The sequence below is a fragment of the Cucurbita maxima genome, unplaced genomic scaffold (genome assembly GCF_002738345.1).
Source record: "Cucurbita maxima cultivar Rimu unplaced genomic scaffold, Cmax_1.0 Cma_Scf00020, whole genome shotgun sequence".
NCBI lineage: Eukaryota > Viridiplantae > Streptophyta > Magnoliopsida > Cucurbitales > Cucurbitaceae > Cucurbita > Cucurbita maxima.
The window spans coordinates 619,824-637,469 of record NW_019272036.1 but is presented as its reverse complement, the minus strand read 5'-3'; the positions used below and the strand labels follow the sequence as shown (position 1 = coordinate 637,469).

At 36.0% G+C, this 17,646-nt stretch overlaps 2 protein-coding genes across 3 annotated transcripts in view; both read left to right on the top strand.

The window, feature by feature from the left end:
• Positions 1-1,240, top strand: part of LOC111494443 (F-box/LRR-repeat protein 4) — a 6,410-nt gene extending 5,170 nt beyond the window's left edge. For both annotated transcript variants that reach the window (XM_023144388.1, XM_023144389.1), the window contains 2 exons: positions 93-243; positions 715-1,240. In XM_023144388.1, the coding sequence (XP_023000156.1) occupies positions 93-243; positions 715-1,011 (448 nt within the window). In that variant the 3' untranslated portion in view covers positions 1,012-1,240. The remainder of the gene's footprint in view (positions 1-92; positions 244-714) is intronic.
• A 382-nt stretch (positions 1,241-1,622) lies between these two features.
• Positions 1,623-7,172, top strand: LOC111494526 (AP-5 complex subunit mu). The gene is made up of 8 exons (XM_023144475.1): positions 1,623-1,774; positions 2,270-2,416; positions 3,253-3,561; positions 3,659-3,939; positions 4,050-4,945; positions 5,690-5,746; positions 6,326-6,373; positions 6,669-7,172. Exons 1-8 carry the CDS (start codon positions 1,707-1,709, stop codon positions 6,738-6,740), a joined length of 1,878 nt encoding a protein of 625 aa, XP_023000243.1. The 5' UTR covers positions 1,623-1,706; the 3' UTR covers positions 6,741-7,172.
• Positions 7,173-17,646: the final 10,474 nt, after the last annotated feature.

The window sequence follows — 17,646 nt, the reverse complement described above, 5'->3', positions numbered from 1 at the left end:
CCCCCCCCCCCCCCCCCTCCCCGCAGAGGGAGGAAAAGGCATTTCTGTTGGTTTTTTCTTTTTTCCTCAAACCTTATGATTTTAATTTTTAGGGTTGGTGATGAGGGGCTGATTGCCATTGGCAAGGGTTGTTCCCTTCATCAGCTGAATGTTAGTGGGTGCCATCGCATCGGTGATGTGGGACTTGTAGCCATTGCTAGAGGTTGTCCTCAATTGAGTTACTTGGACGTGAGCGTTCTCGAGGTATGTCACTCCCTCTCTTTCTCTCAAGGTAGGAGTGAAAAATAACATTTTAGTCGATGTTCACGAAATAATGCAATCGTGTACAACATTGATCTCTCCTTTTGCACGCACTAGTTTCATTAAGATGGTTGTATGAAAAGAACTTTGTCCTCCAAATGCTCACATTTTTCTTGCAAGAAAAATTCCTCAGATGCTCGCCTTATAGCGAATAATTTAGGTAGGAAGTGGACGAGCGCATCGGACAACCTTACACCTGTTTTACAGGTTGTACAACTGTGTCATTGAGTTCTAAAGTAATCGAGCACATTGTATATTGTTCGATCCCTATACCATCTGCTAGTTTGTTTATTATGTTTGTTGGTCGATCTGCCCGAAAAATACCCCACTCATAATCTCTATTAATACATACATGTTTTGAATTTGAGTTCATTCCTGTCTTGAACCCCAAGATATTTTTATATTTGTGGACAGAACTTGGGGGATATGGCAATGGCTGAGTTAGGGGAAGGCTGCCCTTTGCTTAAGGACATAGTACTGTCTCACTGTCACCAGATAACGGATGCTGGTTTAATGCATTTAGTGAAGAGATGCACCATGCTTGATTCCTGTCAAATGGTCTATTGTCCTGGCATCACCGCGGCTGGCGTCGCCACTGTCGTATCCAGCTGCCCAAGCGTAAAGAAAATTCTGGTCGAGAAATGGAAGGTGAGCGAGCGAACAAAAAGACGTGCAGGCTCGGTTATTTCCTACCTTTGCGTCGACCTCTAGTTTGCATTTTCAAGTTGTGTTTGTCACAGTAAGGTCACGTTACATGATATCTTATTCCAATGAATCAATCTGAATCTGTTATGGTTTCACTTTTCAGTTGCATAAGCAGTTTCGAGTTGAATCCTTTGTTGAAATTGTATTATGTTGTAATAAATGACTTGATCTTCCTCATTATTTATGTTGTAGTCCCTATTTATGTTTTAATGGAACGTATTAATTTAAAAGTTAATTCATTATTTTATTCAGAGAAAATTACTGTGTTTTCACTGTAATTAAAATATATTAATGGCCAACTAAGACTAATTTACTGTTTTGTTCTAAAACAATGGTAAAATGGTTAAAAATCATTTTTTATTCCTAAATTTTCAAGTACTTTAATTTTATTTTAATTTTGGAACAATTTAGTTTCTTGTAATAATTTAGTTTAGCATTAAAATTTAATAGAATTTGCTATATAGGATTAAATTAAATTAAATTAAATTATAAGATTTAATTGGATTAAATTAAATTAATTTTCGTCAAAAAAAAAAAATAATTTAGAATTAATTTACGCGTGCCTATGAGTCTCCAAAACTGTTTTTTTTTTTTTAATAATAAAAAAAACCCAACGCCTTCGCCAGTTCCAAAATCAACACCCCGCACCGTCTTCCCTTCCCCGACTGTCTTCATCCATCGTTTTAAGATATTGAGAAGCCATGCCTGATGGTTGCAGTATCAGAGCCATTTGGATCTTCAGCAACTTCGACGCTGTTATTTTCTCCAGGTTACCTTTTGCTCGATTATCCTTTAGTGTATGAACATCAATCGATGTTGTTTGGATGTTATTTGGATGTTATTTTCCTCACTTCTAATGTTTAATTTCAGCAGATTGCTAATTGACCTGCTAGATCTTTTCTTTTCTTTTCATTTTCAGAATTCATCTGTTTGATTTCTTTTCGAATTAACGATGCTTGCTTGTATAACGAATACTCGTTTCTTCTTTCTAAGGAATCGTACTTCAAATATAGAATTACTTTCTCGCCAGTAATTAGCTTCTGATTTTGATGTTAATGATGGATACTTTTGTCGAGGCATTTCGGAGGACAAGTGAATATGAGATAAAAATTTGCAAGGCTATCAATTAGTTGTACACTCAACAATGCTGGTTTCTTCATAATTCAGTAGCCTAATGTTCAAATTTCTCCTAGATTTAATTCTCTATCTCCTTTTTCGACACGAGATCATGAAAATGTGGTTTGCTTTTGGCTTTAATTTACAGGAGGTTTCCAGTGGTAGAGAAGCGCTGGCGAACAGCATGCAAGACCGAGAATGATAGATGTATATCAGATGACCTTAACTCTAGCGTGTCTCCAGTACTTCCTAACGATTCAGAGTTAGCTGCTGCATTTGTTGAGAGAAAGAACAGGTTAGTTGAGATTGTTATAGCTTCCGTTTTTTTTAACTTCTAATTGTTCAAAAACTCGTTAGAGTACTGTTGTAGTGCACTAGTTTTTAGTGTCGTCGTTGTGATATACGTCAAATGTAATGTCAATCTTTCACCTACAGTAGATTTTCTGGTGTTGCGTTTTACGAAATACGAAGTACAAGTCTTTGTCATCATTAATTGTGTGGCGTGATCTTGTTCTAGCAACTTAATCATCACTAAATGTTTTGTCAATCTATCAGTTACAGTAGATTTTCTGGTGTTACTGGTTTCAGGTTATAGTGATTACAAGCCGTTGTCATTACTAAGTGTGTGGTGTGATATTGTTCTCACTAGTCTCTGCCAGCACATAATATAATATCAATCTATTACTTACACTAGATCACTAGATATGGTGGTGTTGCCGGTTTCATTATATAGTATACGAGTCTTTAACATCACTAAGCCTGTGGTGTGATCTTATTCTCACAAGTCACAAGTCTTTGTCATCACTCGGTGTAATATCAATCTATCACTTGCAATAGATTTGCTGGTATTGCTGGTTTCACGATTTAGTAAATGCAAGTCTTTGTCATCATATTGACATCTCTTAGTGTTTGGTTTCACAAAGTACTCTGTTGTTTCTTTTGACAATGGCTGAATGTGAAACAGATTTATGTGCATATGCGTTAATACTAATTATTTCCTACTTAATTCAGAAAAAGGATTTGTGGTCATAAAAGGTCCTCTCAAGTTTTGATGCTCAAATGTGATGTGTGCTTGTACTTCCCATTATTGTCACTTCACTTTGATATAAACTTTCCTATGGGTTTGTACAGAGAGGGATCTGCCGGTGGGTTTGGCATTCGCATTATTCAGTCATCTGAGGGAAGTGATTCCTGGGTTGATGACCCTATTACCCGACATATCATTGGACTTCATGTGAAGAAAGAAGAAGGGGATAGTATCTTTATGTGGCCACTAATATTGCACATAAAGAGTCATTATTCCATTCTTGTGTTGCCAATTGTTGAACCTAGGCACGTAAAAGAATATTCAAGTTTGTGTAGAAGATCTGATTGTGGAAGTGCCATTGGAGCAGAAAGTTCTTTATCTTCCCTCCTTCTCGATCTTCCTTCTATCACAGGGTATGGTAAGTTATTTGCTATTTTTTATTAGGAGTAGAATAGCATGTCTAGTATTTTGAAGACCCTGAAGATTACCAATTTTATCATCATTCTATAGGGCATTCATGGTTGCACTTGCTATTGGTGATGTAATCACTGGTGATGTGGTTGAACCTGATGTCCTCGTCAGTGCTTCTCCATCTGTGGGAGGGTTATTGGATTCATTAACAGGCAGCATAGGAATATCAGGAATATCTGCTAGGGCAAAACCTGTTGCTTCTCCCAGCATATCTGCCACTCCTTCTAGCAATACTGCAATAGGAGCTCTTAATTCAGATGTCCCAAGGCCTTTGGATAAAGATGCACTTAGATCTTTCTTAAGCAGTTCAATGCCCTTTGGTTGGTATTTGGTATTACTCTATTCACTGTTTCAAAATTTATTTCTTTGATGGTGGAGGTTCATGTATCTGACTGGTTTTTTTTTTTCTTGCTTGCTGATTCTATGCTAGGAACACCCCTGGATCTAAGCTATTCCAATATATTTTCTATCAAAGCAAATGGTTTTTCTTCATCAGATCCACCTCCTGCTGATCTTAAACAACCAGCATGGAAGCCATATCTGTATAAAGGGAAGCAACGAGTGTTGCTTACAATACATGAGATCATTAACGCAGCTATGTATGACAGGGATGAAATTCCAGATAAAATATCAGTTTCTGGTCAAATAAATTGTCGAGCTGAATTAGAAGGGTTGCCTGATGTCTCATTCCCCCTTGCAGGGTTGAATAAGGCTCGTATTGAGGGCTTATCATTCCATCCTTGTGCCCAAGTTCCTGAACATGGCATAGATAAGCAAGCTGTGATGTTTTCTCCCCCCCTTGGTAATTTTGTTTTAATGCGTTATCAGGCAATATGTGCTTCTGGACCTCCTGTTAAAGGATTTTACCAATTGTCCATGGTATCTGAGGATAAAGGTGCTTTTTTGTTCAAGTTGGGCTTGATGGAAGGTTATAAAGCTCCTCTGTCTATGGAATTTTGTACTGTGACTATGTCTTTCCCTAGAAGAAGGATTGTATCATTTGATGGAACTCCTTCAGTTGGAACAGTTTCAACTACCGAGCATTCAGTTGAATGGAAAATTTTAACGAGTGGACGAGGGCTTTTGGGAAAATGTATTGAGGCAACTTTTCCCGGGACAATTAGGTTTGCACCTTGGCAAATCCAAAGATTGCATTCTCCAAGTTCTTTATCTGCTAGTGTAGATGAGGTAGATAGTGATGTTGAGTCTGAAAGTGCAAGCAATGTGGTCAATATAGAGGAATTTTTAATGGAGAAAATGAGTAAGGATCTTCCTCCAGTTGAACTAGAGGAACCATTTTGCTGGCAGGCATACAATTATGCCAAGGTAAACTCCTCTTCTGTACTATTAAGCGTTGCAACGTTTCTTTTGCTTTAAGTTTGAACTAAATCTTGTCATAAAGTTATCGGGCTAAAATTCCCCTGTGAAGTTGAATGGCTTCATATTTCCTATCAGTATTTTGCAACCTTAGAATGTTAAACACATATCCTGTCCCAGGCCAGTGATTTATTCCTATAGTTTCTATACCTTCACTCCCGATGGTTGTTTCCGAGAGTTTAATTGCAACCAAGTCAAAATGGATGGAATGTTGAATTTATGCAAGAACAGGTCATGGTTTTAAAGATATCTTCTCCACCTCATTGCAATTTTTTCATGATTTAATTCCCCCATGGGTACAGCTTGAATGCCATGGCATGAAACCTTCTGCATCTTCTTCGTTCCTTTTGCTCATGTTAAGAATCAATGCATCAGGAAATCTTATTTTTATATATAATTATCTTCGTATGGTTAGGTGATATGCTTTGTGAAATGTCCCACTTATCTGTGCTTGTCTGATGACACGTTTGGAACTTTTGCCTACTTAATGGAAGTTCTTCTAGCAGGAAGTTGTTCTGCATGGTCATCAATATTTTTCTTTTGTTATTTCTCATTTGTTCAAAAGGCATTGTATGCATATCTTGTAGATGGGGAAAACCATATGTAGGACTATTGTTGGTTGGCTGGTACCAATTTGAGATGGCTTGTATCAAGTTGTCTGAAGCACTTACTTTTTTTGGATTCTGATGACAGGTATCATTCAAGATTTTAGGGGCATCATTATCAGGATTATCTGTGGATCCTAAATCTGTGAGTTCCTCATTGTCCTCTGCAAATCTCATTCTAGTTTAGTAAGCTAGACCACTCGTACTGTCGGTACTCACGGGTGGATCAAACTGTCAATTGCATGCATTCAATCATACATATAGATATTAAAAACTGGTATGGTTTTAGATATAGGCTGACGTCATGAAGTTTCTTTGAGTAGTTAGAGCTTGCTTGCCCAGGTCTATTCCATCCCCTTTTTTTACAGTTACAGCATTCTTTGAATAGTCACACAACACATTTACGTCATTGTTGAATCTCTATTCATTTTTGTTCGTGGCATTCTAATTCCACTACCATAAGATTACTTACAAAGGAAGCGCAGATTTAATTGACTTATAACTGGTTTTTTCTTCATCTTCATTCTTCCTCCCATTACGCATATTCAAGTTTAATTTTTGAACTTCCATTTTGCCACCCTCCAATAAACCCCATAATCTTCACTCACAGTCATATTTTCGCCTCTTTTGTGCGTGTAGATAGCTTGTTTTCTGTTTGCCTTTTATGCAATATGGAACTGAAAGCATCTCTTCCTTGACTCTTTATATTTTTGTGCTCGATCAGGTCAGCATTTATCCAGCTGTTAAAGCTCCAGTCGAGTTTTCGACCCAGGTTGGTAATCTTTCTAGTTGGCCACATTTTAAGTGTAGCAGAATTCATATGGTAACCAAAAAAAAAAAGCAAACAGGAAAGAACTTTTTTCTGTTCAACAACTCCATGCATAAGTTTGCATGTGTCACATAGCGCATTCTTCTGCTATATTCATATTAAAAAAATTTCCCATAATGAAATGAAAAGCACTTGTGGTCTGTTAGCTATAATATTGTCGGTTTCCTGTTATTAAGTTTCTTAAAAAAAAAAAAAAAAAAAAAAATTGACCTATTCATTTCATTATCTAAATAAACAGGTAACTTCGGGGGATTACATTTTGTGGAACACCTTGGATAAGTGCCCGTCTGTTGCCTCAGAAAAAATATAGCTGGTAAATGCCACAACTCAAGAGACATATATATCGTGATTTTTTGTGGCTACCAGTCTATTGCGATTTGCTTATCTCTGCACTATACAATTGCAATAATCTTAGCATATCTGCTCTAGTAAAGAACTTGTATATTTTTATTTAATTATATTTCATTCAAGACACGACACGCCACTCAACAGTACAATTTTGCGGATAAATCCTTCTTGTGAGCAAAACTTTGCCCTTGTCTCGTTTGTACTTCAACATTGAAATTATATCTTATCGAAACTTGAGCGTGAAATTAGGCAGTTCACTCGAACTAGAAGATCTCTTGCCTGTAGAAGACTGCCTGGATTCACTTTTGAGATTCTAGATGGCGTTTTATCGCTATACACCTACACCACCAGGATGAATTTTAGGGGACACTGCTCTGCTTGTGTTGTAATTAAATTTTATGGTAATCTGATTTGTTTTTTTTTTTTATTATTTATTGTCTATATATTTTTATAGAAAATATGCTCTTGAAAAAGAGACGACCCAATTCATGGCCGGAGTTGGGCTGAAAACGTGCGTCGTCAATTGCAATTATATTCATGGCGAATTGGTGAGTGCTTGAAATTATCTTCATGCACTTGCAAGTTGCTATACGAGAAGGGAAAATTACCACTTTGCCCTTATTTCCCTATGAATCATGCATGTTAAGCCTTAGTTTTCTTCTCCATTCATTAAAATTACAATTCCAAATTGCATCTATGCATTAGAAAATTCTACAATTTAGTTTGCAAATTTTATAATTTGGTTCTCTTTAGGTTTTTACACCCTTATAAAATATGTTTCGTTCTCCTTCTCAACCGATGTAAGATCTCATAATCCACCCCTTTTGGAACCCAACGTCCTTGCTATCATTCGTTTGTTCTCTTCTTCAATCGATACAGGACTTCCCCCCAATCCGCCCTCTTCAGGGGCACAACATCCTTGCTGGCACACTGTTTTGTGTCCTCCGTTTGGAGCAAAGCCTCCTTGCTAGCACATCACCTAGTGTTTAGCTTTAATATCATTTGTAATATCTCAAGTCTATCATTGTCTGATTTAAGTTTTCCCTTTCGGATTTTTTCAGAGATTTCTGCATTCTTATAAAAAATGTTTTGTTATCCTCACATAGATATTCTTTTGTTAATTAATATGGTGATAATTCATATTAGCTATTATATTAGGTGATGTTCGTTTTTTTTTTTTTTTTTTTTTAAGATATAAGATAAAGATTTGTTTTTTAATATCTTTAAAATTGTATAAACAAAAAATGTATGATTGGCGTCATGTCATGCACATAAGCTAATGATTGCATAAGAACATCAAAATCATTGTGCTGTATATATTTTTTAATATTTATTTTGGGTTAATAGATTTATATTTATTTTTATTTAAAAGCAGTGTGCACCTGCTCGTCCCGATCTCATTATCAGTGCATGCAGAGGAACTTTTTGGTACTCTCTAATTGCACTTGTCTGCCTGGATGCTCATCTGATGCCCCTCACAATCACCTCTGGTCTTCTCAAGGTACTCCTCGGTACTCTCAAAATCCTCGCTATCAAATCCCTACCTAAGGCCACCCTAGAGAGAGAGAGAGAGAGAGAGAGAGCCACTCATAATTCAAACATATTTCATTAAAAAAAATATATTGTAAAAATCCCCAAAAAGAAAAAGGGCTATTGATTTTTAATTTGAAACAACTTCTAATCTTAAATTTTGAATTTTGTTTTTTTAAAAAAAAAATACAATATCATAAAGTTTAAATGATACTTTTGTCCCTGAACTTCATATTTATCTTTTATGGTTCCCAAACTTTCAAAGTTTTATGTTATAGTCCCTCAACTTTGTATAAATATCATTTTTATCCTTTTGTCTATTCTAAATATTTTAGCTAGAATGTGATTTGGTTGGTATATTTTAGTGGTTGAAGCCATACATGTAATGAAAGTTTGGGAACCAATTGAAATAAAAACACTAGGAAGTTCAGGGCAAAAATAATATTTAAACTTCTTTTTATTCATTATAAAAATATATATTATTTTAATTTGATTTTATTAGTAGTTATGTGTACCTTTCTTCTCTAATTTTTAAAGAGAGACGATGGTGTTTGTCACACTTTCTAGTTCTTGAGTTCGAGAGATAAAGGCGTTGTTATTAATAATGTTCTAAAGAATCTTATTTCTTACATTAAGAACCTCAAAGAAAAGAGAAAAGAAAAGGCGTTTTTAAAGTTTCAAGATGTCGATTATTGCTCGCCCACGCTTTTCCAGGTGTAAATTTTCATAGGAAAGAAAAAAAAATCAAAATTGGGGTTTGAGTTTACTCGAGTTGAGAGAATGTTTATAGGGGGAAATTGGTGGGGGTTTTTTTTTAATATATATTATAAAGTAATTCAACTTTTTTGTAGAGGACAGAGGGTTTGGAACAGAGGGAACATGATGCCCTCCCTGCTTACAATTCCATGCCTTCACTCTCCCTTTCTCTACATTATAATATTACCTTTCCAAATGGCTTCTTGCCACAAGATGGGATTGGGTGAACCTATTCTCTCTAGATTTCTCTCTCTAGGTCTATTGTGGGCCTTATAGGGCTTGGAGAAGCTATTAATTCTCCTCTCTCTCTCTCTCTCTCTCTCTCTCTCAACCTTTGTGGGCCTACCACATGGGCCCCACCAAATGACAGCATCTTTATGTCAGTAGCTTATAGAACAGGAAGCCCAAGTGAGCCATCAGGGAAAACATTTCACCTTTTGTGAACCAAAAAGGGCAACTAAAGTTACAAGTTCATTATTATTGTGGAGTTTAGAAATTTGAAGTTGGAAGGTCTAAGATTTGTGTAACTTTGTTCCAGTTTTGTTGGGTAGGGAGTTATAGAAATTTGGATTTGAGTAATGTGTTGGTGCGTAGGTGTATCGTGAGATCTCACATTATTATGAAGAAGGGAACAGGGAACATAACATTTCTGATAAGGGTGTGAAAACTTCTTTCTAGTAAACGCGTTTTAAAATCATGAGGTTGATGGCGATACGTAACGAACCAAATCGGACAATATATGTTGTGGTGGACTTGGACTGTTACATGTATAAAAGTCGAGTTTCAAGAGTCTGGTATGGTATCTGATAAATCGAATAAGTTAGCGATCTATCCCAAATGGTCCAACACTTTGATCAATTAGCATGAATGAGTGAGAAGTCTTGTAATTTATTTATTTTTTCTATTAGACAATGGATGATGGGAGGTTAAAATATAGCATGGTCCTCATCGTATAAGTAGCTTGGTCCACGTATCCTTGGGGTTTAATCTCCCAAGCATTCACGTGAAAGGATTTTGAACCATCGCCTTGCCCTCATCATTGGGAAGGATTCTTGTCTATATTCTACTCTAATTTCAATCCTGGATTCTAATAGCCAATAGAATGTCGGATCCCACATTAGTTTTGTTTGGTAAGGGGATAAAACCAACGACAAAAATTTTAAAGGGGAGTTCAAGGACCAACATCTCATAATTAGAGAAACGACTTAGATTATGAAAGTCGGTGCCTCCATGAAATAACTTTTCTATAAATTAACTAAAAATGTTCTAATTAGGGTATATCGTACTCCAACTATAAGAACTCATAAATTGTGTTCTTAGTCATGAGTTCTAGACAAATTCAAATATTGAATAAGTGTTAGAGATGTAGCAAGATTTCATATAGTAGAGTGTTTTAAAACCGTGAGGTTGATGACGAAACATAACGAGACAAAACGGACAAAATCTATGTTAGGATCGATACCAGTTGTTAGCTCTGATACCAATTGTTAGGATTACTCAACAATGCACACGGTCGATCAAAATGGAACACAAATAACAGGAGAGAGAAAATACAAGGAGGAATATTAGTTAAAGGTTTTATATTGTACAACAGAAGGGATAAAGTACATTTTGACAGCACTGTTTAAGCCTAAGGTATATATATCGTTTCAATTTATTAAATATAGCTTCCAAAGATTTAAACTTACTCGATATAATCTAACAAATATATCTCTATCAAATCTTTATCAAATATTTATCATATGTCTCTCTATCATATCTTTACGAAATATCTTCCAAATATATCTCTAATCTAGGCATCATACTCCATATCCCAACAATCTACTAGAAGTGGGCTTGATTGTTACAAATGGTATTAGAATCAGGCATCGACCGCGGTGTGCCAGTGAGGATGTTGGGCCTCCAAGAAGAGTTGATTGTGAGGTCCCACATCGGTTGGAGAGGAGAATAAAACATTTCTTCGTTTTAAAATTATGAGGCCAATAAAGATATATAACGAGCAAAAACAGACCATATTTTGGTGGTTACAAGCTGGTTTTGAGAGGTGATTGAGAGGAAAATATTAATAAGAAAAAAATAGGAAAACGGTGTAGGTATTAATGATTGGTTGTAAGAAAAAGACCGAACGTGAAGTTCCATAAATAAATAAAATTTGATGTAAGAGGAAAGGAACGAAGGAAGGCAAAAGGAATGGGCATGGTGAGAACCTTATTGAGTAAGGGAATGGGGGAATTAGAGCACGCCGTTGATGGCCTTCCTTAGCCCAAGGGATAAGGGGCCTTCCAAAAGTCACACACCAGAATCATACATCTTTGCGTGGAGTAATTGAGTTAGATTCTCAGAAAATATATATATATATAATAAACATGAGAGAGAAAGAGAAAGGATTTGGTTGTAAAAGCAATGGCATTTTGAAAATGAAATAATGGGGCGTGTTTTCACACAATTGCTTTGTGGTTCCCTTCGAGTTAGATCTTGCATTTTTCTGTTTAGGGGTGTCACGGTCATGCTCGTCTAATAAGGCGTGTTGCCCATGACTAGCCAACCCGTTGTCATGTCTTTTCATTCTAGTGTTTTTACTTTTGTAGTTTTAGAGCGTATGACGCCTCAAAAATATCATGTCTAGGTCTGCCAAACATGAAATGCCTCAAAATGTACTATAGGGGAATATAACTAGTTGTCAACTTCTCCCTTCCCCAAGGTTATATATTGTAAGCCGTTGTTATCTCTCTCTTGCGTGCTTATATAACGTCTCTTTCAAAAATCTTTCTCTCCCCTCGTTTTCTAAAACCTTCTTTTAAAACCGAGGTTAGAGGCTCGATCAAACGTCGCTTGGCCGTAGGCGACACAAGAACAAATTGGCTTAGCTCACTTGTCGTTGGAAAGTGAGTGCTGCACAATCGCTCGTCCGCTGCCTTCAAAAGTGCGATTGTGTTAGGGGCTCATAGTTTTTGGGGATCCCCTACAAATCTTGAGTTTATTTGGTCAACTTCAACATCATTTTGGTGTGTCTCTCTCTCCCTCCTAGTAAGAGAAACAAAATTAGGGCTTATTGGGAGCTCAAACTCCTAAGTTTCTCGAGAAATTATTTCCGGGTTCACAATTTTATATCGTTAAATGTACTAGAGATAAATGGTAAAGGTATTTCAAATTTATATCTAATGGAAATTCACATCCAATGCTTATTATGAGACAATCACATAAATAACCCTGAACAGGTGGTGGAAACTACTAAGTTGAAGTACGGTAGGGGAAGAGGGAATTTCCGGTGGAGCGGTGAAATGCGTAGAGATTGGAAAGAACACCAACGGCAAAAGCACTCTGTTGGGTCGACACTGACACTAAGAGACGAAAGCTGGGGGAGCGAATGGGATTAGATACCCCAGTAGTCCTAGCCGTAAACGATGGATACTGTGTGTATCGACCCGTGCAGTGTTGTAGCTAACACGTTAAGTATCCCGCCTGGGGAATACGTTCGCAAGAATGAAACTCAAAGGACTTGACGGGGGGCCACACAAGCGGTGGAGCATGTGGTTTAATTCGATGCAAAGCAAAGAACCTTACCAGGGCTTGACAGGTCGCGAATCCTAAAAGAGAGGGGTGCCTTCGGGAATGCGAACACAGATGGTGCATGGTTGTCGTCAACTCGTACCGTAAGGTGTTGGGTTAAGTCCTGCGACGAGTAGTGACTGTCTCATTTTTTTTTTTTTTTTGTGTGTTTAATTAAATTTTCGATTTTTGTTTGTAAATTTTAAAAAATAAACCCTTTTTTAAATTTTAATAAATTTAGTGACTAAATGATTAATTTTTTTAATTTTAAAAGTACTTTATATAAAGGAAAAAAAAAACATTTAAAACATTGTTTAATTTTAAAGGCCCAACATCATTTTTAACTATATGGTTAACGATATATTAATGAATTTATTTTAAATAATATTATAAGTTTTTAAATGCAAGAAAAATATAAAAGTGTGGGTCCCACAAGGCAATATAAGATAGCAATAATGCAAATGTGCTACGCATGGTACATTGGGAGTCCTGCAGGGGGAGGGAGGGGGGGGGGCTTCATAGTAATTACGGAGTGCTCGTTTAGTACTTAGTTTATTTATTTATTTATTTAATTTAAAAAAAGGCAGCAAATAGCCACGTGTTATTCAGTGTGTTTTAAGGCGTGCAAAAACCAAATCCATATATGGCGGCTATCAGCTAAAAATTTGTAAGCACTGTGCCGATTGTCGCACAAACAAGTGGCCCCTCTAAGTGGGGACGACTTGTCGAACTCCAAAAAGACAAAACAGAGGCATCTGTGGGCCCCTTGAGTTGAGCTGTTGACACACGTCGGATGATTTCATGGTTTCATGGACCCCACCTTTATGGGTAGTTGTCGGGGGCAACCTATGGCCGATTTGTGGGACCCAATCATAGAGTTGTAGAAGGAAGATCCATGATTTTTGTGTGTGCTAAAGGCTTATGGTGTTCCCAAAAAGCCTAAAGGATGTCTTCGTGGGTCCCACAACAACAAAACCCAATTTTTTTAAAAAAAAACATTATTATTATTATTATTTTTTTTTTTTTTTTTTTGTTATTAGAGGTGTGAGTTTAAACAAAAGTGGTTTTTGGTTGACTACTTTTTTTTTTTTTTTTTAAAAACAATATATATATATATAAGTTTATTGTCTAGAAAATATTAAAAAAAAATTAGATAATAATTTAAAACCATAATATTGTTTGATTAAAAAAGAAAAGAGGGGTAGATGGAAATAGAAGTGGTTGGAGGTAAATTTGATTCGAGTTTGGTGGGTGCGCATGCCGTTCAAATAGGTGGAATTGTGGTCATAATGGAAGATGCCAGCCACACCCCATCTCGCCTATTCATCACTCCATACATTTTGCATCATTCCCCCTTCTCCCTTCCCAAAAATTATTCTATAAAATTAACCTAAAGTATAATATAATTTTTTTTTATCAGATGACGGGTAATTTGTGTTGGATGATGAAAGTCTCACATCGGCTAATTTAGAGAATGACCATGAGTTTATAATCAAGAAATACTCTCTCCATTAGTGTGAGAGACCATTTGAGGAAACTGAAAGAAAAGTCATGAGAGCTTATGCTCAATTTGTCTCTCCAACTGACGTGGTATCTCACGAACCCCTTCTCGATTTGTCTCTCGGGAAGAAGAAAGTTGTTTTGACGATGATGATGGTGAAGAAGCCAATAATTGATGTAATCTTGTGTGGTGGTGTATATAGTCTTAAATTAAAAGCTAAGAATTAATGCGAAAACGAAGTGGGATCAGTTTTGACGGCACACAATCTTGTTCGAAAAGGCTCTTATAAAAAACACACTCATTTTACTCCCTTCTCATTTACACTGTGTGCTCTTCTCCTCTCTTAACTCCCATTTATTAAACAGTTCCCCCAACTAATTTAATCGCCCTTTTAGAATCATTAAACTCATTGCTTAATTAATGAAAAATCTCCCCCCACTTTAATTAACCCATCAGAAAGACAAAAATAATTATTTGACCTAATTAATTGGATGCTAATTAAATTGATTAATGCTGTTTTTATGTTTCCCTTTTTGTGGGTTTCTTATGTTATGTCTTATATATATATATATATATATATATAGAGAGAGAGAGAGAGAGAGAGAGAGAGCATGCATTTTGATAATGTTTTTGGGCACGTCTTGTTTGTTTTATTTTGTGTTTTATTTTTATTTGCTTTGTTTGGAATAGACAAACATATGTTGTCCCTCTGAACTTAGGTTCCTTTCATGGATTTTTACTGTTCATTCATCGCCTTGTCCCTCCTTATCTCTCTTAAAAGTTTATACTTTTTCTTTTTTCTTTTAATTCTCATCTTAGATATTAAGTTTATACTTTTTCGTGAAATTAATTTGAGGGGCTGTCGAGAAAGTCTAAAGAGAACAATATCTACTAGCAGTGGGTTTGAGCTATTACAAATAATATAAGAGTCAGACATCAAACGGTGTATTAGTGAGGACGTTAAGCCCTCAAGATCACGGCTCCATGTGCCAAATATTTTCATATTGATATTGTTGTTCCAACAATGTGACGAAGAATAGAAACGAGAACGATACTTTCATTTACAGTATTGAGTTCATAATATTGATCTAGGTCAGGTTATGGACCAATAAAAAAATGATTTTTATATTCGAAACCCATTAGAAAGAAGGGACAGTAGAAATCATACAGAAATGATAGACTCGAAGGCCCTGAAAATGCTATGAGGTGTTCGAAAATGGTTGAAGTTAGTTGAATAGGAGGATAACTATGACTATAGCCGTTGGTAAATTTACCAAAGACGAAAATGATTTATTCGATGTTATGGATGACTGGTTACGGAGGGACCGTTTCGTTTTTGTAGGTTGGTCCGGTCTATTGCTCTTTCCTTGTGCCTATTTTGCCGTAGGAGGTTGGTTTACAGGTACAACCTTTGTAACTTCATGGTATACCCATGGATTGGAAAGTTCCTATTTGGAAGGATGCAACTTCTTAACCGCCGCAGCTTCGACTCCTGCTAATAGTTTAGCACACTCTTTGTTGTTACCATGGGGTCCTGAAGCACAAGGAGATTTTACTCGTTGGTGTCAATTAGGTGGTCTGTGGACTTTTGTTGCTCTCCACGGTGCTTTCGGACTAATAGGTTTCATGTTACGTCAATTTGAACTTGCTCGATCTGTTCAATTACGACCTTATAATACAATTGCATTCTCGGGCCCAATTGCTGTTTTTGTTTCTGTATTCCTGATTTATCCACTAGGTCAGTCTGGTTGGTTCTTTGCGCCTAGTTTTGGTGTTGTAAGTATGTGAAAAACTCTCCTTAACAAACACGTTTTAAAACCGTGAGATTGACGACGTACGTAACGAGCTAAAGTAGACAACTACTAGTATTAGGTTTAGGCTATTAAAAATAATATAAGAAAAAGACATCAAGCGATGTGCTAGCGAGGACGTTAGGCCCTTAAGTGGGTGGATTGTGAGATTCTGGGGAACGAAACATTTCTTATAAAGGTGTAAAAACCTCTTCCTAACATACACGTTTTAAAGTCGTGAGATTGGCGACGTACGTAATGAGCCAAAGTAAACAATTGCTAGGGGTGGGCTCGGGTGGTACAGATTCTAAATCACAAAAATAAACCTTCCTTAATTAAATGGTAGGAATTATTACAAACTCACTTCTAAAAGGTAGATTTGATGATTGTTTTGAGACATAAAAACATCAATTAAGTTGTAGTTTCTAAAGCTATCAATGTTTGTTCTTTAAACATCAATTGTGATGCAATTTTTAATATATAAACTCGATCCAAATTTTTAGGGCATTCATATTCAAAAAAATATGATAATGTCACATTAATCATCACATTTTTTACCCTTTATAACAATAAATATTTATATTTGAACCAAATTACTTATATAACCATTCTCATAACTACATTCCACATTAAATAATTATAATGTAAATTAGCTGTTGGATATTAGAAAAAAAAAAAAAAAAAAAACATGTTTCTGTTGAGATATATAATTGAGATTTAAATTTAATACTAATTAAAGAACCTAATTGAGTGATTAGTTTAGTTTAGACCGTCCACTTTGATCTAATATCAATCATTAACGGATGGTTTACACATTATACTGCTCCCAAAAAAATTGTTATAAATATTTCGAGTTTAAAAATATTAAATAAAATTTTTAATCTGAATAAAAGGTAAATTATAAATTTTCGTAGTTAAATTATAAATTTAGTTCGAAAAAAATGTTAGAATTTAGTTTCGAGATTATTCTGTCTATTAATTGATTTGAAAATAGCGCGTTTAATTCTGCCGTAATAATAAGCAATCGAAATAGTTAGGAGCTAGAACTTCTAGCCCTTTCATTCTAATTCACGAAGGAATTGGGAAAGCCAACGGAAAAATTTGATTATGACTTTGTAGAACTGGTGCTGCATTACCTGCACGTAGGGTCGTCCCCCACTCCCGTCCCAAGGCACTAAGGGGTTTTTGTTCTTAAAGTAGACAGTAGTGTTTTGCTGACGCCTCGAATCTTCTCCCGGATTACTAGTAGGTTGATGCGTTGACAAAAGCTAAAATTTTATCAAAATCTCATAAATATAATCTTATAATTTGATATAATCCTACCAACTAATTACCACAAATTATAAAGACAAATTCTAGAACTTTCTAAAAATTTATTTATTTATTATTTTTATTATTTTTTTAATCAACGTTTGTCACAATGTTGGAGTAAATTCAAACTCTCCACTGTTTTGATTGTTCATCGTCTTTCCCTCTCTAAGCAGAGAGAGAGGGAGAGAGAGGGAGAGAGAGGGAGAGAGAGAGAGAGAGATTTGGTTTCACTTTATTGTTATGTTGTAGCATTATCATCTCTTATTCACTTCATTATAATGCTCACAATCATGATTCTTGGTTGCCTCATCCGCATGCTCTCTTAACCTCTCTCTCTCTCTCTCCTCCTCTCTCTCCCCCTCCCTCTCCGCCACCCTATAAATTTCACCCTCTCCCATTCTCTCTCTCACCCTCTACTGTAATTCCTCTCT